Source organism: Marmota marmota, unplaced genomic scaffold (genome assembly GCF_001458135.2).
Source record: "Marmota marmota marmota unplaced genomic scaffold, marMar, whole genome shotgun sequence".
NCBI classification, from domain to species: domain Eukaryota; kingdom Metazoa; phylum Chordata; class Mammalia; order Rodentia; family Sciuridae; genus Marmota; species Marmota marmota.
In genome coordinates this window covers 2,620,515-2,645,029 of record NW_025999969.1, presented here as the reverse complement: position 1 = coordinate 2,645,029, position 24,515 = coordinate 2,620,515, and the positions used below count along the sequence as shown (strand labels likewise).

The 24,515-nt window shown below is 40.9% G+C and overlaps 1 protein-coding gene and 1 long non-coding RNA gene across 5 annotated transcripts in view; one reads left to right on the top strand and one right to left on the bottom strand.

The window, feature by feature from the left end:
- The window catches only part of Dgkg (diacylglycerol kinase gamma), a 199,803-nt gene that overhangs the window by 169,664 nt on the left and 5,624 nt on the right, over window positions 1–24,515 (top strand). For 3 of the 4 annotated variants that reach the window (XR_007347933.1, XR_007347931.1, XR_007347932.1), the window contains 3 exons: window positions 2,800–2,920; window positions 5,645–5,705; window positions 17,233–19,550. Coding sequence is in view for 1 of the 4 variants with exons in the window: in XM_015499958.2 (XP_015355444.1) it covers window positions 2,800–2,920; window positions 5,645–5,705; window positions 17,233–17,331 (281 nt within the window). In the remaining 3 variants the exon portion in view is untranslated. Of the gene's footprint in view, window positions 1–2,799; window positions 2,921–5,644; window positions 5,706–17,232; window positions 20,198–24,515 lie in introns of those variants that run through there. The other variant, XM_015499958.2, reaches the window with a different exon arrangement.
- On the bottom strand, window positions 14,923–17,016 carry LOC125617094. The gene is made up of 2 exons (XR_007347936.1): window positions 16,684–17,016; window positions 14,923–15,566 (listed from the first exon to the last, which is right to left on the bottom strand). It is a non-coding gene; the product is annotated as an uncharacterized LOC125617094 (long non-coding RNA).

Here is a 24,515-nt window from a genome sequence, read left to right as displayed (position 1 = left end):
TTTTTTTTTTTTTTTTTTTTTTTTTTTTTTTTTTTTGTGGTACTGGGCATTGAAACCAGGAGGGCTTAATCACTGAGCAGCATGTTCACATCCACATTTTTTTGAAACAAAGCCTTCCTAAGTTGCTGAGGCTGGCTTTGAACTTGTGATCCTCCAACCTGAACCTCTAGAGTTGCTGGCATTAGAGGCGTGTGCCACCACACCTCGCCTTCTTTCTTTCTTTCTTGGCATTAGGAATCCAACCCAGGGCCTCATACATGCTAGACAAGCACTCTACCACTGAACTACATCCATACCCACCCTGTTCTTTTCATTTTAACACCAGAGTTAACGTGCACCTAAATATCACTGTGATAAAGAAAGTAAGAGGATTAGGTGATGCCAGAATTTCCAAAACTATATTGCAAACAAACAAAAAAAATACTGCCATGAGCTATGTATAAGTAGCACATAAAAAGAAGGGTCTTGTTATTTAGTAAGTTTGGAAAACAAAGTTAAATGGGTTTAACTAACAATTTCTTTGTAAAAAGTTGAAAGTAGGATCAGCTAGGCAATAGAAAGAAGGATTAGAGCAATTGGATCTTGCTTCACCCAGCAGACTGGAGTCATTCTTGCCTCTTTATGCCAGGGAAGATTCTCAGAGCACAAATCCAAAGGCAGAGTGGGGGAAAATATAGCAAGATCCTAGCCCCTTCCCCTAAGTTCTCTCTTGGGTCACACATCTGTGTAAGCCTCTGCCCCCACCCACCCACTCCTGCTGATGAGCTCAGCCTTCATTACTTCTCCTCTTGAGCTCGGAAGCAAGGTAATGTGTGGGAAGTGAGAGCTACAAGGTAATGTGTGGGAAGTGATAACAACTTTAAAGCCATTCAACAGGAAAATTTGTTAAAAGACCAAGACATTGTAAAGCTGAAATGCTTGAGTCTATTAAGTCCCCTGCTTCTTAGAACATTTTGTTACCACGGAATGTTTCAAGGAGGGAAAACATTGAACTATCACAGCACTGTCAGATACCAAATGCTGGTACAAAGAGCAGCATTTTTAAGACATCTGTCTCTGCCACTAGAGAAACTTCTAAAAAGTTCTCCTTCTCTCCTACCCCAACATAACTCCCCCACCCTCCTCACCCCTAGAAGCACTCTATTCATTTCTTTCTTCCTCCTGCCTCCTCCCCTTCCTGCCTCATCCCCCTCCTCTCTCCCCCCACCTCATCCACTGCCCATGTTGTTTTCACAGACACTATTAGATTAGCACAGTAGGCTAAGACTATCCAATGGTTATTCTACCCTCTTTGGTAAGAAGGGAACTAATTAAGTGACTAGAGGTTTAGACATTCATTGTTTATTAGCTCCAAACTCCTTCAGAGAGCCTGGAGCATTCTCCTGAACAAACATTGCCCTTTTATGGCTTCTTGTCCCAAATCCAAATGAGATGGAGAGCTTAAGGAGACAGCATCTTTTCATGGAGGTGTGGTAAGGAGTAATTGGGAAGGCGAGTGGAGTGTCGATGGATATAGAGGAGAAAGCTAAGCGCCTGTCTCAGAAAGACTACTATAGTTTGTGTATCTGCTGGCAGCTGATGTCCATTAGTGATCATCAAGAGTTTAAACTGTGCAATGCTGACACATCTGTGGTCAGCCCCCTGCTTTGTTTAGCTGTCTTCGTTAGAAATACATCCATCAAGACCATGTTTTTAAACAATAGTTAGTCTTCCAAACAAAAGAATAAAGACCAACCCAAATATCTCCTCTCCGATCTTAAACACTGTTCCACTTATCAGAAGGCACTTCAGAGGACAGAAACCATCCGTTCAATAAACAAAAGCCTCAAGGTAGACACAGTTTTCTGGTCTGTGAATATTAATAGCCGATGGGTGGTGAGTTACAACCTGTGAGAAAGGTACTTTTACCTGGGTAGGCAAAGGAATAGAAGCTTTTTAAAACCCTGCTTTTTAATTTTGTTTCTGTTTTAAATACATAAAAGTTGCATTGTAAAGTGAGTCAATATCAATATCCAACATCAGTCCTGTCATCGCTTTCGCAAGGGAAATTAGGAAGCAAAATCTAAGCCTCAGGAACTGTGACAAAATGGACCACTTCCAGATTCTGAATCAGAAGCAACTGCCACCACCACAGGAGGCCACTGATCCTGGGTGGCTCTGAGCCTGAGACTTGGGTTTTCTACCCCTCCTTTTCACTCTGGGTCCACAGTAATCTGGTATAGGTGAAATATTCTTTTCCTTGGCTTGGATTAGGTACCTGGTGTCCTCAAAGAGGTCACTGATTTTCCTAAGGATGTCCAAGAAGGTTTGGCTCACGGGTGGCTTACCACAGGCCAAATTTGAGGTTAATTAACCATCACCCCTTGTCAAGAAGGCCAAGATGTTGTTCAGACATTAAGAAAAGAGTAGATAATGGCCTTGACCAACATTTCTTCTCTCCTGGTCCCAAGTCAATGCGCCTTTTTCTGCTGGGGGTGGCGTTGAAGATTATCTCAGAAATACCTGGTTCATCCTCTATGTCACTCATCATTTGAAGAGGCCTCATGATACACCAACCTATTCACTGGATGCAAATACATGTTCTGTATCCAAACCTCTTTACACTAGAACTGGGCTTTTGCTTATGAAAGGGTACATTTATTGACCTTTGGAGAAAGTGGAGCAAGTATAAGAAAGCCACTTGGTGGAGATGAAGGGATGCTGACAGATCTGGGTTGGCCATCTAGGGACCTTCTGGCTTGAGCCAGTCTGAGAAACAAACAGATGCATATGTCCTGCTTTTGCTATCTCACCCTGCAGACCTCAGTGACCAGCTCCTTGAAGTGGTGGGGCTTGAGGGAGCCATGGAGATGGGGCAGATCTACACCGGCCTGAAGAGTGCGGGCAGGAGGTTGGCCCAGTGTTCCTCTGTCACCATCAGGTACGCTCCTTGTCACCCTACGGCCTCCAAGTCTCCTCATCTTTCTAAACATTCTTGCAGATAATAATGAGGAAGCTATTTCTGAATTTCAGAGCAGGGAAAGTGGAGGACAGAAGCTTGGTTCTGTTTGTAAAGAATATCTTTGTAGACCATTCTCCATACAGGATAGGAGGCTACCATCCAAGACAGCACCTAGAGGGTTCACCACAAAACCAGTTGGCTGTTTTCTTAAAATGTCCTGGTGAAATTCTCTAAACAGGAGTACAAGATTATGAAGTCCAAAGAACCAGAGGTCCAATTCTTTACCTTTTTTATCTTTACAAATTAAAATGTTAGATTTATGCCAGGAGGCACACTGATAAAAACCAGGTGCCCTGCTCTGTTCTGCTGTGTTGGTTAGTGGCCTTGGAAATGCTATTTCCTCTACACCTCTGCACACGAAGCCATCGCCATCAGCAAACTGGTCATAATTGACTAAGAAGATAACAGCTTTTCAGGGTATGGGCCACTCAGCCTGCCACTGCAGGGTCTGGAAGATATGGGGTCTACTAGAAGGGATCCTCTGATTTCAGTTACCTCTGTTTGATCAAAGCAACTAGTCACATTTTTTCCTGATATTTCTTCCCCATCTGATTATTTCAGAAGTCTTTGTTTCTTTCCTTTTTTCACTCACTTGTTACAATCAGATCTATTAGTATTGCCCAGGCATGTCCTAGAGGGGTCATAGCATGCAGGGTTTCCCAAAGGTCTTTGATTTTTTTTCTCCCAGAACCCCTTGGGCGAGTGTCATCAGAGCACATTTGGGGGAACTCTGATGGTGGCCCTACCTTGAATCTCTCAGCTGCTTCCCTGATTTTCTTAGCTGAGGGTCTGTTCCATTTTCCCCTTTTCTTTTTTATTTATATTTATTTTTTTAGGTGTAGATGGACACAACACAATGCCTTTATTTTTATGTGGTACTGAGGATCGAACCCGGATCCCGCCCATGCTAGGCGAGCACTCTACCACTGAGCCACAACCCCGCCCCACACTTTCCCCTTTTCTTCATGCTTATCTTTGTCTTCCCTTTCTGTTACCCCAGAGATTTACCCCTCTTTTGAGCTGTTGTCCTATTGGGAACCCTGTTTTCCAGACTAATCTCTCTAGCCCTGTCCACTCTCCAGGTATCTAATACTGAGTGGGTCCAGTCTGTCAACTCATCGAGGTCATGACTTATGTAGACCACTGAGAATACTTGATCCCTGGAGAATAAAAAAGTGTGAAGGTTTTCTTCGTATTTAGTAGATCTATTTCCAGATAGAAACAGAGAGGGCAAGACAGGAGTCCCCATCCTCCTATGCATTTCCCAGCTCCCCTCTTAAACCCTAAGTGCCAAAATGCCACTCTTTCCTCAGATTATTTTGGGGAGGAGTGGCAAACAGGGGTACCAGGGATGGAACTCGGGGCACTTGACCACTGAGTCACATCCCCAGCCCTATTTTATACCTTATTTAGAGACAGGGTCTCACTGAGTTGCTTAATGCTTCACTTTTGCTGAGGCTGGCTTTGAATTCACAATCTTCCTGTCTCAGCCTCTTGAACCACTGGGGTTACAGGCTGACTATTTGTTTTTACTATTATATTTATTGTTTTTATTATTAAATATCCTCAAGGCCAGTCAGAGAGTCATTACACCAAAATGCCTTTGCCCCTCTCATTTCCTAATTTCAAAAACAAGACAGATGCCAAATCCAGGTGAGGGCTTCCTAGAGAGTGGGGGTTATCTGATCTCATCACCCCAACCAATGGCCTCCAAAGGGCCACCTTTCCTCCCAAAGGTAATGGAGTTTGAGTTCAGAGCCTTACAGGATAAGTGAGAGGATCTCATATCTGTCTTTCAAGAATCACCAGGCATGGTGGTATATGCCTCTAATCCCAGCAGCTCAGGAGGCTGAGACAGGAGGATCTCAAGTTCAAAGCCAGCCTCAGCAAAGCAACTCAGTGAGACCCTGTCTCTAAATAAAATACAAAATAGGGCTGGAGATGTGGCTCAGTGACCGAGGGTCCCTGAGTTAAATCCCTGGAACCCACCCCCACCTACCTCTATCCTCTCTCTACTTCTATCCTTGGGAACTGTATTCCTGGATGCCTTTGTTCCAGTTAAGCCAGATCCACATTCCATGGCAACCCCAGGTCATACTGTTGTTCAGGATCAAATACAAGGCAGTACACACTCAGGCCTGAGCTGTGTCCTGTGCAGCTTGGAGACGTTACCTCATGGACATTATGCAACCACTCACTCAGCATAGAAACCAGGCCTTTCCATTTCCAGAGCCGGGTTTTTTGGCATGCAGTGCTGGCCCTCTGGTTAACTGCTGGACTTAGGAGGGTCTACTACCTAGCATTGGTTCTGCTCTGTTTCTGGCCACTGTTTCCCAGACTTCTGTGGCTTTTATTGCTCATGCATGTCAGTGTTTCTCAAAGTGGGTTCCTATGACCAAGGCAACACAATCACCCACTAGTGCTTCTAAAAGTGAGGACCTCCTCACCTGGCCCCAGACCTGCCAAAAAAGTCCCTGAGTGGAGCTCAGGGTTCCATTTTAACAAGTTGCTTCAGAGAGTCTTAGAAAACCACTGATAGGTGGACCAATAAAGGTCTTCCCACTTCTTTTTCCCCTATGGGAACCACACTGATTCTCCAGCTCTGAGAAGCTCACTGTGTTATCTTGGTTTTCGGGATTCTAGGACTAACAAGCTGCTGCCCATGCAAGTGGATGGAGAGCCCTGGATGCAGCCATGTTGCACGGTGAGTTTTGCCAGTCTTGGAGACAGGGGTGTGAGCTTGATTTTTGACCCCCATTTGGGCAATGACTTGATATGAAATCACTGTATCTCAGAGATGAGGGGAATTTGAAAGACCTAGTGTAGTCCTTTTCCACTTTATTCACCCATCCACTCATCACCTGCCAAACATTTACTGAATGCCTGCTGTGCGCCAGGCACTGTGAGGCACCAGATACAAAACAGAACAAGATGCAGACCCATCTCCAAGAAGGTTACAGATCTACATGACAAATCTTGAGGCTTCACCCATGGTACCTTGACAGCCTCAGCTTGAACTGTCCCAGTGGCAGGGAACTTACCTGGGGATTGTCCTGCTGGCAGGCAAGTCTGATTGTTAGAAAGACTCTTAGGTAGAAGCCCAATCTGCACTCTTGCCCTGGGACTTTCCCTCAGTCTCTGTGACCAGTGGGGAGAATCCTCACAGTGACAGTGCACAGGTGTGCTTCCCCACAGGTGCACCTACCATCTGAGGACCTTCCTGGAAACTCCACCAAAAGGTTACCTGCAAGTTACCTACTTTGTTTATGGCATGGTCACCTAACTCCTAGCAGAGTGCCTGATATGTAATAGCTGCACAATAATGCATTGAATGATCAATAAAGGGCACCACAAATGAACAGAGGGAGCAGCCCCCTTCCCTGGCTGTACACCCCCCCCCCAGCTCTCCATGCAGCACTTCTGCATGAGCCAGGCCTCCTTCCTTCTTGGTTCATTCTCCACTGGAGACTGTTGGAAATTCCATGGGGGAAGAGAAACCATTATCCCGGTCTTCAGGGCCTCTGTAGGGCTATTATTAACCTCAGTATGATCACAAATATGCAACTCTCACGAAAGACAAAACATGTGTTTCTAAGCTTCCTCAGATACCTTGGTAACCCCTTTTGAGCCCTTCAGAACATTGGGTTGTCGTCTTCTTTTAGAGAGAGGGTTTTCATGAGCCGACTGAGAAGAAATAGCATCTCCTGGAAAGGTTTAAAATAGAAATTTCTACAAAAATAGAACGTTCTTTGCACAATCTTGCCTCAGTCTTATGAAGACTAACAAAAAAGATGAAAACACATAGTAAAAACTAATAATAGTAATAATAGCATCCCACCTTGCTGGAATGGAAAGGATAGAGGGAATTTTACTATTTATCATTATGATGGAGTTGAGTTTTTTGTTGTTGTTGTTGTTTTGTTTTGTTTTTTTTGGTGGTGCTGGGGATTGAACCCAGGGCCTTGTGCATTCGAAGCAAGCACTCTACCAACTGAACTATATCCCTAGCCCTGGAGTTAAGTTTAAAACAATTTATTCAAGCTTTTCCTGATTCCTCATGAAGAAAAAAGAAGGAAAGAAAAACAAAGAAGAAATCAAACCCTCTCCCACTTGGTTCAACGATATCTGAAAACTGAGTTGTCATTCCTCTGAATCCAAGCACTGTTTTATTGTTTTTGTTTTGTTTTTTAATGGCCAAACACGTCTCCCATCCCCATCCCAATCCCCGCGCTCCCTCCATGCCACTCTTAACCCTTGAGCAAGCACAGCTCACTGTGAAAACAATCGTGACTCTGTGATGGTATGGTGTGAAGTCCAGAAATCCATGTGGGAAAACATGTTAGTCTGCTCCAGTGGCCCCAGCAGAATACCATGAACAGGTGCGTTAAATGACAGAAATGTATTTTCTCACAGTTGTGGAGTTTGGAAAGCCAAGGTTAAGTTACAGGCAGGTAACTTTCTGACTTGCAGACTCCCTGACTTGCAGACTCCCTGACTTGCAGCAGCTGCCTGTATCTTGATACAACCTTTCCTCTGTGAGTACTCTGTCATCTCTTCCTCTTCTCATAAGGACTCCAGTTTTATTGGATTGGGGCCCCATCCTTGTGACCTCATTTAACATTAGTTACCTGCTTAAAGGCCTTGTGTACAAATATAGTTACACTGGGGGTGAGAGCTTCAACATTGTAATTTGAGGGGGACACAGTTGAGTTCATAACAAAGGATAACAAAGTCATTCTGAAAATTGAAAGGTTCAAACAAATGCATCCCTTGTTGAAACGTTTTCTTGAAGGCACACACCAGCAAAGAAGTGATTCAAAATTAAAAGTTTAACATGAGAACATCACAGCACAAAAGAAATTTTGGCTCTTTGAAACAGGTTAAGTTGAAATTAAGTCTAAAAAAAAAATATGGTCATGCTCATGAATGCAGATAGCAAAACTCATTCCTCAAAGAGAAGATGCATAATGTAAACATTAATAACCTGCGTCCCAAACCTAGGGTTATAGTAAATAAAAGTACATGGGTGACATTGTTAAAAGGACAGTAAAAATATGCTTAATTTCTCATTGTCTCTTTTTACTTTGATAATTATATAAATCAGAAAGAAAATTTAATAACTAGACATGCACTAATGAAACTAAAAACAGAACATATACCTTTCAAAGCTGAGAGAATTTAAAATATAAAAGCCTTATCAATATAGCAAAACATAGAAACGAGATAACAAACATTTAAATTTTTTTGAAGTAAGATGAAAGAGATTAAGATTAAATATATCAATATTGATTTTTTTAAAAAAGGTTAAGGTCCCCTATTAATAAACTAATATCTTTACTTTGGGTTGAAAATTAACATCCAAGTCAAATACCGTAGTACGCACCTGTAATCCCCATGATTCTGGAGGCCAAGGCAGGAAGATTGAAAGTTCTAGGCCAGCCTCAGCAACTTAGCAATTCCCTGTCTCAAAATAAAATACAAAAAGGGTAGGGGATGTAGCTCAGTGGTGAAGTGCTTGTCCAACATGTAAAAAGCTCTGGGTTCAACCCCCAGTACCACAATAAAATAAAATCCAAATGAATTTCCCTACAACAGATATACCTAAAACAAAAGGATACACACACACACACACACACACACACACATCCTTTATCAAGTGTAGAAAAATTAAATATAAGAACTATTGATGTTTCCAACATGCCAAAAACACTAAACGGAATAACAAAAGACATTATTTATTTGATTAAAAAATACATTGAAAAAAAATTGGGGCAGGGTGCTGTAAGGCTATAATCACAGCTACTCAGGAAGCTGAGGTGAGAGAATCACTTGAGCCCAGAAGTTTGAGAACATCATGAGAAACATAATGAGAGCCTTTCTCAAAACAAAGAAACTCATTTACGAGATATAGTGGTCCTAAAGTCTTAGATATTTAACCACAGAATTAAAATTATATATGCTGCTAAGAAAAAAAATATAAGGAGAAATTGATAGCAATAAAGTTATTAAGAGAATTTAAAACATTTGTTTGTCTCTAAGTTAAAATAGCTAAAATAAGTAATACATAATTTGAATAACTCTGTAACCTATAATTTAAATGACATATTTTTTCAAGGATAGATAGACTATTTGCCAAATAGATCACAAACTAGTTTACCAGCATCCCACCCCCCCTCGCCCCCCAAAAATTATGAAATCCAGGTTCAGAAATTATGAAGGTCATTTTCTTTAATCAAAAAGCAATAAAGCTGGAGATTACTAATAGAGGATTAAATGAATAAACAAAAATCCAGTCTTGCGGAAACTTAAAATTCTTCTAAAGAACAATTTTCGATCGGATTTCATTATTGACTATCAAAAAAATTATAACAATAAGAAGGCTATTGTTCAAACCTTATAGAACATAGCCTAAACTATATTTGGTAAATTCAAAGCCTCATCTACTTTTATCATATAAAAAGAAAAAATATGATAAATAGTCCCCAAATTAGAATAACAATAATAAAACAAAATTAAGAAAAGCAGAAGAAAGAAAATGACAAAAATGGAAATTAAATAATTTTAAAAATAGGAAAACCAACTGGGTGCTGGAACACACACCTTGTAATCCCAGCAATTTGGGAGGCCAACACAGGAGGATCACAAGTTCAAAGCCAGCCTCAGCAACTAAGTGAGGTCCTAAGAAACTTAGCAAGACCCTATCTCTAAATAAAATATAAAAAGGGCTGGGGATATGGCTCAGTGGTTGAGTGCCCCTATGTTCAATCCCTGTTATGGGAAAAAAGAAAAGAAAGCCTAGAACTAACTCCTTAAACATGTCAAACGTTTGAAAATCTAATTTTTAAAAAAGAAAAATCAGAGAGCAGTGATATTCAAATGTAAAAAATAAATAATCTAACTATATAAAATCTATATAAAATAAATAATCTAACTATATAAAATCTAACTATAAATGGGGCAATGGCTCTATTTTAAAATAATGTATATAATCATCCTTTTTTGGCACTAGGGATTGAACACGGGGTGCTCAACCACTGAGCCCTTTTTTATATTTTATTTAGAAACATGGTGTCACTAAGTTGTTTAGGGCCTCACTAAATTGCTGAGGCTGGCTTTGAACTTGTGATCCTCCTGCCTCAGCCTCCCAAGTCACTGACATTACAGGCATGCGCCACCAGCTAATCACCTTAATTCTAATGACTATGAACATCTTAACAAAATGAAGGAAAATATTGGTAACCATTAAAAAAATGGGAAATGCTTTCAAAGAATTACATATAAAATGATCTCAAATGGCCATACTGCTGAACTCCATTAGGAAATATGTATATTTAGGTAAAGTATCCCAAAGTACATACAAAGACAGAAAGCTATCCATTCCATTGTATGAAATGGAGACAGATACAATCACCTAACAAAAATTATATTTAAAAACAGAAAACTACAGACAAATCTCAGGTATGAATGTGATATAAAAATGTTAGTACACATGTTGATAGATAGAATTGAACAATATTTTAAAAGAATCATTCGCCCCTCAGAGCATATTTTTTAATATATATTTTTAAGTTGTTGATGGACCTTTATTCCAATTATTTGTTTATATGCGGTGCTGAGAATCGAACCCAGAGCCTCACACATACCACTAATCAAGCTTCTGCAATTAGACATACCCCCAACCCCCCTCAAAGCATTTTAAAGGAATAAATGAAGTCTTCTATTAGTTTAGATAGAAAAATTACATGGTAATATAAATAGATGACCTGAAGCTATTCAATTATATTCAACATTTCTGATTTTTAATCTTTTAAAATCAGAGTGCCCATGGGTTTAATTCTCAGTGCCAAATATGTATATATTAGATATTTTTACCCAATATGCATTTATTTTACTTCCTAATAAAACAATAGACAAAATCATGGATAAGATATGTATGCTAATGTTGTTTGGAAGTTGTAGTCAATGCAATGGATATGAAATTGAAAAGAAATATAACTATTTGAAAAAAGAGCAAAACCTGACATCCTTTGTAGGTGATATGTGTATGTATATAGAAATCTGACAGAATCAACCAAAAACCTAACAGGATAAATTATTTTGATGAAGTTCTATAGAAAAATAGACAAAATTAATATCTTTCCTATACACTAGCAATAACCAATCCAAAGAATATAACAGAAAAAGCTTAAAATGTCATAATAGCAACAACAAAGACCTAAAGTATTAAACCGCATTGTGGAAAGTGGATGAAGACACTTATAAAACTCAACTAATAAAAAATAAATGAACATATAAACAACTTAGGCCCCTAAACAGAGATTCCAATGTTTTTTAAAAATTTATTTATTAATTCTAATTTGTTATATATGACAGCAGAATGCATGTCAATTCATAATACACATATAGAGCACAATTTTCATGTCTCTGGGGATACACAAAGTAGAGTCACATCATTCGTGTCTTCATACATGTACTTGGGGTAATGATATCCATTTCATTCCACCGTCTTTCCTACCCCCTGCCCCCACTCTTTCCCTTCCTCCACTTTGCCCTATCTAAAGTTCCTCCATTCCTCCAACATTTTTTTAACTTGACAGATCCTAAGGCATTTGATAAAAGAACTTCAAGAAAAGACTTTTAGTAAAATATTAAAATAATTATAAAGTCATAATAATTTGAATAATATACTCTTGTTACTAGATTGTGTAGGGAAATTAATAATATAGAAGAAACTCTGAGAAGTCCTGTATATATAAAACCAATGAAGGAAAAATAAAGATAATGGAACTAATTAGAAGGGAATGACTGTTTCAACATATGATTTTCAAGCAATTGCCTGTTTGTGAAAATATTATGTGCCAACCTTTCACTTCAAATTATATTTGAAAAACAAAAACAAAACAAAAAAGTTTCTAAGTCACTAGCTATGGGGACAATAGATGATCATAATTATTCCATGGACATGGCTTTTGTAAAGAAAAAGTGACTTTTTTTATTATTAACCAGTTTTAAATCCTACACATCAAGAATCAGTATAAGTATTTAAAAGACTAAGAACAAAATGTTTGCAATAGCAATATCAAAGAGCAGATCAATTTCTATAAGGTATAAAGAAACTAGTGCTTAGCAGGAAAAAAAATACTAACAATGCAGTTGTGAACTAATAATTCACAGAAGAAGTCTCATGGGCTATTAAATCAATGAAATAACATTTAGCATCCAAAGACAGAATGATTTTCAAATTAACAGTGAGGAAAGTCATGCCATGTTTCACTTACTATTTAGCAAGAAATAAGAATAGAAAGTTTCGCTTACTATTCACTTACTATTTAGTAAGAAAATATTCATTGCTATCAAGGGTGTGGTAAGACCAATACACTCAGCAAGAGTACAAACTGGTGCTGCCATTCTAAAAAGCATCCAGAGCCATGCATCAAGAACAACCATTACAAACCAGGTACAGTGGCGCTCACCTGTAATCCCAGCAGCTTGGGAAGCTGAGGCAGGAGGATGGGGAGTTCAAAGCCAGCCTCAGCAATTTAGCAAGACTATAAGCAACCTAGTGAGACCTTGTCTCAAAATAAAAAGGGCTGGTGATGTGGCTCAGTGATTAAGCATCCCTGGTTAAAACCCTAGTACGAGGAGGAGGAGGAGGAGGAGGAGGAGGAGGAGGAGGAGGAGGAGGAGGAAGAGGGGAGAGAGAGGAGGAGGGGAAGAAGGAGAAGAAGAAGAATCATTAAACCATTATAAATAGTAATGCATACTGAGTCTGTTCATTTACTTTCACCCTTTAAAAATTGTTCATATATTTGTAGGAATTTAGTCTAAATGTAATACAGACATTGATGTATGTAAATTTATATTTCATGCATCATAGCAAAAAAAATGGAAATTACCTAAAAGCCCAATATTCAAAGAAGAAGTTTAAATAAGCTATGTGAGATTCATCAAATGGAATTATTTTCAGCTGTTGAAAATTCATATTTAATAAATAACTCAGTGGTAGAGCACATGCTTAGTATATGAAAGCCCTGGGTTTATTCTCTAGCACCACAAAAATACATATATACATAAAGTATGAATAAAATCTTTAAAATTAAATATCCACTGATATTGGAAATGCTTACAAAATAACGTTAAATAAAAATACAATTAAGAAACTGATTTCAGTTTTATTAAAAACACATAGGCATAGAAACTAAAAGCAATATACAAAGAAGTTAATAATTATTACCTCTGATTTTTAAACTTTTTCCATATTTCCTAAAGTCTTTAAAAAATCTGTTTATACATAGAAATATATGGACATAAAGTATATATTTATTAAGACAATTTGTCTTACAATTGCAGTACTGTAAGATTATCTCTTCACTATTATCTCTTCACCATCCCAGTTAGGTGGCATAGTTTGAGTCTCAAATATAGAATCTCTTCCCAGAGTTGGATGGCAGTAGAACCTCTAAGCTGAAAGTGCCTGCAGTTATTCAGTCCACTGATTCCCAGAGTTCAGCAAGCACCTGTATAACCTGAAGGGTTTTAATGTATACATTACTGGATTACTTTCCAGATTTTTTTTTTTCTGTACCAGGGATTGAACTCAACCACTGACCCACATCCCAGCCCTGTTTTGTATTTTATTTAGAGACAGGGTCTCACTGAGTTACTTAGTGCCTCACTGTTACTGAGGCTGGCTTTGAACTCATAATCCTCCTGCCTCAGCCTCCCAAACTACTGGGATTTGACTAGCATGTGCCACCACATGGTTGGTTGGGCTACATTCCAGATTTGTGTTTTAATCCAGGAGTCTAGATGACTGAGAATTTGCATTTCTAACACATTCCAAGGCAATGGAGATGCTGTTGGTCTAGGGAACACACTTTGAAAACCTCTAATCTAGTTGAAATTACTGACTTAATAAATCCCATGCTTCTTCTCCACCTCTTGTGAAACCTGATTGTCCAGCTGAATTTGAAGGCCTCTGGTGGCAGCAGACACTCTCATGAAGCAGGATGTCCTAAGATCTTGGAGAACCCAGAAATAGCCAAGACCTGGAAGATGATACCAACCCTTTCCTCCTCCCCTAGACCTACTTTAAGAAGAAATATTACCTTAACTTTTTAAAATATCACAAAGGTTATTTCAAATCCTTCAAGATTTTTTTGTGCCTTCTAATTGTCTCCAGCAGAAATCAGGGCAGACATAGGACACTTGCCAGCCTGATTTGGGAAGGATCCACACTTAGGGTTATTGGCCATTTTATTAGGTGTGATCTGAATCATTCATCCCAAGAGGGCAACATTCAGGAAGAGGTCCCTTAGTTTATTGCTTCTTCTGAAGTAATAAAAAATGTGTTGATTTATAGAAAATGCTCCCCCAACCAAGTCAACTTCCAACACTTGTGAGGTTTGAAATTTTACTCTAGTATAGGCTGAGGTAATTTTGTGAATTTTTATCATGCAAGAGTCTGCTGGATCAATTCTCTCTGTAATAGAGCAGAAAACTAGCAACATGGGGTTGCTGTCCTTAGGGCTTGTCTGAAGCTGTGAGTGCTATGAATGACTCTTTAGAAAATCATGGAGATTATTTTCCTGACCCGACCAATTACCAAAGAGGTTTGGGTTTTAACTACAAAAATGTGGGCTGCTCTTTTTCTGTCATGGGTTGAATAGTTTAACCATGCCAAACTGCCTCTTAAAGTAGGATCTGATCTGTTTTACCCACTAGCCCTTCCTACTTGGGAGTAAAAGACTGACATCTCTTTGACCCAAAATGAGGGTATGTTCTCATCCTTCTCTCAGTTATCTATACTAGTAGAATCCACAAATCTGACCAAAATATCATTGTTACCCAAGAAGTACAAACTCCTACCCTATCAAAACATTTGTCAACGCTGCTGAAAAACCAAATGGGAGGGATTTGAGTTTCACTTCCCCCTCTTTGCCTTAGAGGTGCTAACAAGCAAGCACATAGCTTAGCTATAGGCACAGAAAGGAGAAGCAAAGGTCTTCTATCATCTAAAAAAAAAAAGGACTCCACCAGCAGGACATGTAGGCGGTGCACCAGCAGCTGCTCTGGCCCCAAGCAGAGCTCTCTCCAGGACACACCATTTTTCCTCTTGGTCCGGTTCATCAGTCAGGACTTGCACAGCCTGTTCTCTGAGCAGGCTTTTCCCTGGCTCAGGAAATGACAAGGCATGGAAGCTGAAGTCCTTCCCCTCAAGGGGCACAGGAGCCCAAAAGTGAGATACCCCCAAGGGAATGTGCTACAAATCACTCTCATCTGGGATTGCTAAATTGCATGCCACCCATAAGTGTTGTTCGAGTTCCCCTTATATGCCTTACTTGCATGAATTCTGGAACAATCATAATGCCCACAATGAGACATACAACAGAAAATAGTGCCTGATGGATTCTTGGTTTGCTCCTCTGATGACTGCCACAGAACAGGACTCGCTCCCCTTTGAAGTCTCCAGGTTGGGGAAGCCAACCCGAGGACCATTTCTGCTTCCATCACCAGGCTATGCTAATGTCCGCCACGCCTTCAGTTGCATCCTTTCCTTCTCTGCCTGGAAATTTATAAACATAAACCTGGCTTAGCCAGACATTCCCACTTGAGCTCTTTCTGACAACAGCTGTTGAAAATTTCCCTTGAACCCCTTTCTCATCATGTTCTTCTTCAACTATCTTTCATGCTTTCTTATTACCTCACATGAACCCAACCCTGCCACCTCACCTTTAAAATCCTCTCCCAACCGCCTGCCCCACTGTATCCCTGACCACATTTCCCATGCTCTGGCCCCTACTCAACCTGTTCACAGGTGGTTTCTCTACCCAGTGCTTCTCTTTCTCTTTTCACCAATTCATTTCCTTCTATTCCTTCAAATAGTACAGTTTCTCCCTAATTGTTCCTATCAGACTCCCTCTCATTCCTCCCCTAACTTCTTTTTGACATAGCTTGGTTTATCCTACATTAATTGAAGCTTGTTTACAGATTGTCTCTGACTTCAAGAATTCTGTTTCTGTGGTCACACTGTCATTTCCACTAATGTGGTCAAAACCACAAGATTGGGTTCATAGATCGTGGGCTCATAGATTCCGTTTCTTTTGACGTCCATTTTTCTCCTTCTTCACCAATACACGACAATATGTATTTAACTAACCACTGCTTTCCATTTTAAAGTTTACAATGGACTTTCATTGACAGTCTATCCTATGATCTTTGTGGGGAAAAAATAGGACAAATGGTTTATCCTCATTTTATAGTTCAGCAAGTATTGGCTCTGACAGTTAAAGGATTTGTCTCAAGTTTTACAGCAAAGAAGTAGAACTTCTGGGACCCAAACACAGGTCTTTGAATTCTAAGTTGCTTCCTGTCCCCATGTCATCTGCTCACTCTGAACATGTGTCATACTTGATAAATGTTGTTGATGGACTAATAATGTAGATAAATAAGGTAGCAGTGTCACAAGGCCACATTCAAATAGGGATTAAACATTTTGAAGCCATGCCCTGAGGATAAGGGTGAGAAGAAAGACACAAATGAGAATCAATCTTTTACTTCTGATTGACTTACAGTTTACACAGGAGAAAAAGAAAAGTATAAATCCTAAAAATTTTTTTAAATATTTTTAAAAGAGTAGGGTCTTCCCCAGAAGCTATGAGAAAAACACCTAAAGAACTCACTTGGGAACTTGTCCATATGGTGTTGCTTGGTCAGAGGTCAAACGGAAGCCTCCAGGTCAGCTGGCGGAACGGAGTCTGTCCGCTGCCCAGGCAGGACTGGAGGCTGGGAATTCGAAGAATTGGGCTTTGGCTGTTCTGCTCCTCCATGCATGAACTTAGGCTAATCTAAGACCCCATGAAGTCTTGGGCTCCCATTTCTTATCTATCTAACAGAGGGGTTGAATGAGAAGGTCCCTCAGGTCTCCTCCGGCTGTGACATTCTGACAGTCTATGAATAGAAAGGACACAAGACAGGTGCGAGCTGATCACCACGTGGGAAGCTCACACCTGTCTCTCCCCAGTGTTTCCGCCCCTCACTTCCAGCAGTGCCAAGCTCCAGGCCCAGTCAGGGTCAAGTTGCCAATTTTGAAGCCGTTCAAGGACAGTTGTCCTTCTGCATGGGGCTCCTTCCAGTCCAAAGCTGGCCTCCTTTCTGCTCTGCAACTCGTTCTCCCTTAGGCTGCTAGAATTTGCATTGCCACTAATTCTTTTCTGCCTCTTTGCTTTTAGATTAAAATTACTCACAAGAACCAAGCACCCATGATGATGGGGCCTCCCCAGAAGAGCAGCTTCTTTTCACTGAGGAGGAAGAGCCGTTCAAAAGACTAAACAGTGTGCCAAACGCCAGCTAACCCAAGAGAGAAAACAAGAGACTGTAACTACATGCGCACACACACACACACACACACTTACACAAACATGCGCACACACACAAACACACACACACACTTCTCTAATTAGTGGAAGCAAAACCACCCTTCTGGAAGAAAACTTCACCTTCTATACAGTTTATTAAAAAAAAAAAATGGATACATTTCTAACAGAGCCAGTGCCCAGAACATTTTGAAAAGACTTAGGCCCACCAGGGTGGGTTGGCTCATGCAGCGACCTCCAAATTCCCACAGCCCTTGGGGAGAACTTTCTGAGACTGAAGGAGAAATCTCTTTCTTTTCACCAGCTCTACAAGTTTCCTCACAGTCGCTCGCTGCTCGTGAGGAGCAGGCTGCAGGTTTCCTGCTATGGTGAGATGAGATCGGATGTGGTCGAGGGAAAGAGCTCCGTTCCAGAGAACTTGCACAAAGGTCCTTCTGTACAGAGACACATCAGCCTCGCGCTCTCTGCACATAATCCTTGGCAGGGCTCAGCAGGCGCTCGATGGTCTCTTGGTTGTCCTTTGAGCGACAGCTTCTCCCCAGACTTGCTGAGAAGGCAGAAAGGCTGTGGAAAGCTGTGTTTCCATTCCTAGGTTCTCTACCCCATCGGTGGGCACTTGTTCATTTCCCCAAGCCTTCTCCTGGTGGCTGGGTGTTTGTTTAGAGACGGCTCCAAGAGCCCCCTGAGCTGCCTGTGCAGCGTGCCTTAGATGTGGTATTTATTTTCTTAGTTCTGTGAACACCTGGGAGGGAAAGTGGAGAAACTGGGATTTATTTTTTAAACTGGTGTCATAATATTGTGTAAAAAGGGAAAGAAAAAAAAAACACTCCCAGTTTCTTTTCTTCCTGAGCCAAAGCGTGTTTCCTGTTGAGTTCCGAGCCCTGGTGGTGGACTATTTCCCAAAGTCAGAGAAGATGAGAGGACAGGACTGTGCTGGGGACAGGAAGACAGTCCATTAGGCAGTTCCCATCACCTCTCCGCACTTCCCACCCTCAGATTCTGACCTGAAGGACCTTCTGATGGTCTTATGTGTGTATATATGTAGCATATATATTTATATATAACATATAAATATTTATTTACGGCTGGACTTTTTCTGATTGGAAATAAACACAGGTAATATGAGAATAGAAAGCGGGAAAGGAACCTTCCACCATTTCATTGTCAGCACCTTTCCTCGTGCTGATCATAATGTTTAAGGGAAATGGAAGGATGTCCTTATTGTGAAGAGAACTCCTGTTCTGGATCATCAAAACAGCCATGAAAGACATGCTGGGCAGGTTTACTCTCCCATTTGTGAGATAAGGAAATAGAGAAAAGTGAAGAGACAGCTCCATGGTCTCTTGGCTAATGTGTTTTGAGAGTAGGTGCCACTAAGAAGACAATTACTAGAGGAAAGAACTCACACAGCTGGGAATAGGGTCATTTCTGGTCTCTGAGAAGTGATTCCACTTGGATCCAGGGTGCCAGGGGAAAATGAGCATGCAGCGTATGTTTGGATGGGACAACCCCAGGTGAGAGATTGGGGCCTTGGTGTGCTTCAAAAGTTCTCTCTGACCTAACCTGAAGAGAAGTTGGTCTGAAGTTGAAGACATGAGACAGATCATCACATTGAACCCTCCACATATCTCCTCATCATGGTCACCAGAATCCCTTCCTTTGGAAACACTTTGGCTGCAGGAAAAGTCACAAGCAGGACTGAGGCACCTTCTGCAAGGTGCTGCCAGCCAGGACAGAAGGGTGTCAGCAGAGCTCAGTGGGCTTCATTCACCTGGCTCCAGCATTACCTCCCCTTCCTAAGGGCAACTATGCAGCACTTCATCGGTGGAAAACAACAGTTCCTCTACCCATTAGCTCACTGGGACTTCCATTCTCTCAGATTTCTCAAGAGAAAACATGAGCTACTTGACATCATTCCAATGAGCTGCTTTTAATCTCCTTGCATTGGGCCAGGAGCTTTGGACAAGGAAAACAATGTTAAGATTGTGTGCACAAATGGAGACCACCTCTGAAGGAAGTAATCTTCTAGGACCATCTTGGACTGAGATATGAGACCATTCTGCTCAAATAACAGTGCAGAAACGCTGAGCAAGGGGAAGAGCAGGTCACCTGAAGAATATCCTTACTGATGGAATCCTATGTGGTGTGACCAGCAAGCTCCAGAATGACTACAGGTACTATCTTGGAAGCAACTTGATTCTGAAAGTGAGGCAGGTTCAGGTTTAGGGTCACTGATTCTGAGACATTTACAGAAGTTTTTGTGTATGTTTCAGCCCTCATTCCCCAAGATTGAGGCTGTTGAGACATGGCACCATCGACAGGTGAAATTGATTCTCAGAGTCTCACAAGTCACAAAGGGACCATGCAGAATTGGCTCCTACCTGCTTTACCCTAGTGCACAGGACTTTAATGTTGCTTGAGAGATGTACCCCAATCCTCCTTAGAGGCACAGAGTATAAAGAACTTGAGTGGAATTGCGCTTCTGATGTGGTAGCCTTAGCAAGTCTTGTGTTGCTGTTAAATCTTGCCTTGCAAATCATCTTTTAAACAACATGACTGGTTTCTTATTGTGGAGTAGTGCCTCATTGTAGCGACCCCCACAGAAAATTCCGAGGTTAGCAGAGAAGGTATTATTATCTCAATCCTAATGAGGAGAAGGGGGCTTGATGAGGTTTAGTGACTTCCAAAGCCATACAGGTAGTCAGGGAAGAGCCCAGTCTCTTATTTCTTGTCTTATTCTGATTCTTACCATGCTACAGACATGTTCTCACCTGCCTTCATGCTTCCACCCCACTAGCAATAAAAACAGTGAAACAGGAAATCTTCAGTACTTTGTGTTATCCCTGGACCAGTGGGCTGGGAGCTGCGTCTCATTATGCCTTGGTCTTTGTGGGGTTTCCCCAGTGAATTGAAAGTGGAGGTAGACTTAGCAGGATGATTATATTCAGGTCAGAGACCAGTTCCTCTTAAGAGAGTTCTTTCCACAGATGGAAAAGATACGTTAAAATTGCCAAATAAATTAGGAAATACTTGGCAGAACCGGGAAGAGCCTCCAGACTGGCGTTACATAACATGCATATACATTATACATATGCACATTATATAAGGTGACATAGTACTTAATGTGCTGTATATATTATGTAAATTACATATTTGTGAGTAATCATGATAAATATAGAGACCCACTAATCACTTTTTTACACATACTCAGTGACAGATTAGGAAGTTACTTTGCCAGAGAGGCTTAAAACTTACACTCTCCTGCTGCTTTGGTTCCAACTCCTGCCAAAAATAATTGCATCAACTTTTCCCATCTCTAGCCCCCTCTCTTCTTGGCCAAAATTCTCAGTTACCTCCTGTCCCAACGAGGCTGTGCCTTCCGTACAACACTGCCACAATCGGGATCCACAAAAATAGAATCCTGGGGAGGGGAAGTATCTAGATTCCCAGATTCCCTATGTCACAGACCTATACCTCAACACTCCCAGGCAGGTGGGTACCTGATGCTAACCCTAAGGGGAAGGAAGAAGAGCCTACCAACTCTCCAAGGAAGGAAAGATCCATATGAGCCACCAATTTCAGTATCCAACAGTAATCAGTCAGTCTAGCCTAAGATTGAAGTCATGTCAAACATCTAGTCTCAGTCCTTACAGTATATCTGAAACCATAATTTCCTAGAATGCATCTCAAAACTCTAGTATCCATAAAGTGTTCCATGAAGAAAGAGGTCTATGGTCGATACTAGATCCCTTCCAGGAGATACAGAGATGTTGAGAATTCACAGGAAAGACCAGGACATTCTTTGACTCTCAACATCTGTAGAGTAGAAAACACCACCATTTTTCACTGGTAGTGGTAGTAGTATTGTTAGTTATCAGTGGAAATGGGCACATGCAAGTATTTTTCCAGGACAAGAACTCTCCATCAAAGACACTGGGTATTTTGTGTTTGCTTGCTTGTTTGTTTGCTTGTTTAAGATGTTTATCACTACATTTCCAGGCTTGGTCTCCCACACTGGGAGTACAGGCAAGTGTCACTGCACCCAACTAAGACCTCTTCCTTGTTTTTTTTTTAATATTTATTTATTTATGTATCTTTAGTTTTAGGTGGATACATTAATTTGTTTTTATGTGGTACCACGGATAGAACCCAGTGCCTCATACATGCTAGGCAAGCACTCTACCACTGAGCCACCACTCCAGCCTCTCTTCCTTGTTTTTTTTCTATGTGATTGTCTATATTTTTATTGTTCATCTCTACACATCTTCAAGCAAGAATGATGAATCTGGATATTTTGTTCCTTAAATGGGGAAAAGACTGCAGAGAAGGGCAGAAGGTCGGGGGGAGGGGTGCATTAAAGGGGAAACATGACAACTGAGACATCTGTATAGCTCCAGAGAACAGAACCACATCTAAAGAATCCAGGTATAGAGGGTGAAATTTTGTTCCATTGAATGACTGCTCTAGGGGCTGGCTGAGGTGAAAGGTCTGACTTTAAGTGGGAATGAGCAGCCACATGCTCTTACAGGAAAAGCCTTGACCTGATTGAGTGGGGAGCAAGCAGTAATTGTCCTAATCTTGCCCCAAAAGCTGTTGAAACTGTTTCTGTAGGTTAGGTCAGTGTTAAGTCTATTAATTCCTTTTATTTTTTTTTTATTTTTTTTAAAGTTTTTTTTTTTTTTTTTTTAAGTTTTTTTTTTTTAATATTTATTTTCTAGTTTTCGGCGGACACAACATCTTTGTTGGTATGTGGTGCTGAGGATCGAACCTGGGCCGCACGCATGCCAGGCGAGCGCGCTACCGCTTGAGCCACATCCCCAGCCCATATTAATTCCTTTTAAATAGCAATCCTTGGTATCACCTGACTGAAATAATAAAAAAAAAATTAAGAGAGATTTCTAAATCAGTGGGTACTGACCAGTTAGACCAGGCTTATATATGGCAGGACTGACCAGACTCTGGTACCCTCAAGGGCAGCTGGTGATAGCTCTCCTTGACAGCTCTAAGAGTTGAAGAATGGATTATAGTATTAAGACAAAAAAAAGATTTTACATTCCTAATTGGAGATCCATATGAGCAGTTTGAAAGTCTTTTCCCCTCACAAATATAAGACCTAGATCAGACTTGCAATGGCAAGGAAAGAGAAATTCTCCCACACCTCAAATAGTAACCAAGTTTTAAGTAAAACTTGGATTGCACAATCACACAGACGTTCACATGGAGCCATTGTTTTTAGTTCAACTTCATGTTCTGCCATATTGGAGAATGTATTTGGACATTTTGTTATAGAGATAAAACAGGAAAGGGAGATAAGAAAGGGAATTCCTGGGGTTGGGGATATAGCTCAGTTGGTAGAGTGCTTGCCTTGCATGCACAAGGCCCTGGGTTCTATCCCCAGCACCCCCCTCCCATTAAAAAAAAAAAACAGAAAGGGAATTCCCATTCATTGCTTTCTAGGTGCCAGTTACTATGTCAAGGTCTTTTCATGTACTATCCCTTTTAATACTCAGAACAGCCTACTGTACTTATTTCATAGATAAAGGAATTAATGCATAGAAAGGGGAAATATCTTGTCCAACAGAGAGCAAGCAGTACAATCAGGACTTGACACATCTTTCTGGCATCAAAATCTATTCTTTTTCTACTATATTTTGGTGCCATTAACATTCTTATATAATTTTTCCAACCCTACTAACATCCTAGGTGAAGTTATGTGGCATAGACAATCGATATCCTATCTGTTCCACCTCTGTGGAGTCATCTAATCATCTTCCTACTGAAGAACTTCCAGTGCTTGTTCATATTTAAACTCAACAGCCTCCATAGACAGCTGGATCCCCAAACCTCACCCTTGCTATCCAGTTGGCAGCTATCCCTTAATCTTCAATGTCTTCACGTTCTGCCAGAGTGGGACCTATTTCCCAGCACCTACCTAATACATGTTGTTGTTGTTGTTCAGCTCTGTGAGTGGGAGAACAGCCAACAGTCTTCTCTGGCTTAAATACCATGGTCAACAGTGACCAGCCAGCTTGGGGAAGGAGCTCTGGGTTGTTGAAGGGAGCCTCCAGCAAGGAGGCTTTGCATGTGATCCTCATTAGTGATAGGCGTGGGCTGGGCCATCTGTGTTCCACAGGAGAACAGAATGGGAGGCTGCCTTTCAGATGCCAAGAGATGCTATCTAATGGAAGATCCAGAGAGCTCAAAAAGCAGAGCAGCATCATTCCACATGGGCATCTCTGTGGGAACCAGGGACCCAGAAAACTTAAGAGGTATTGGGAATTACCTACTTAGCTTGCTGGGCATTCTACCCTTGCCACCATTTTGTCCTGCACCATGGTGCAGGATGCCAAGCAGAGTCCTGCAGCCTCATCTGATAATTAAACTGCCTTAGAACCATGAGGCACCTAGATTGTCCTGAAGTCTGCAGATGTAACAGCAGGTGCTTTATAGCAAGGCATTAGAGTTTACCATTAAGCCATCTCCCAGGGGTCAGGAAACACTGCAGATAGAAAAGACTGTTTCATTGAATGTTAATTGGAGAATCTAGAAGAATAAACAGAAACTATGAAGGACTATTACAAATGGGTCAAATTAGAAAAATGCAATTTGGAAGCAAAAGAGGATAACATCTAGCCCAGAATCAAGCATGTAGTAGGTAGCAAGTAAATATTTGCTAAAGGACCAGATGAATGAATAGCTAAAGCAGGTATCTGTCCTTCCACCCTGAATGGGGGGGGGGCAGGGGGATGAAAGCTTTTAAGTAACAACTCAGGAACTTGAAACCACAGGATGTAGAGGGAGCTCACGGAGGCCTTTACCCAGACATCTGTTGAGTGATGGATACAGCTAAATATGGATCATCAAAGGGCCTTCTAGGTCACATGGAGGGCAGCTTCATGATTCAGAAAATATGAAATTCAGCTTATACCGAAAGGCAGAAATATTTGCCTTCCACTTCTTACAGATCAGGTCAGAAATGACAAAGAGAAAAAGGGCAGTACAGAAGTGGAGTAGCAACACAGTAAGAGATCAGCATAATAAGGTACAGATTCATGAGATGAAAAGAGAGAGAGCACTGGATGGTTTAGAAGATTGATTTGGACAAGGAGGGTGAACATGAGCACTACGTCCAAAATTGC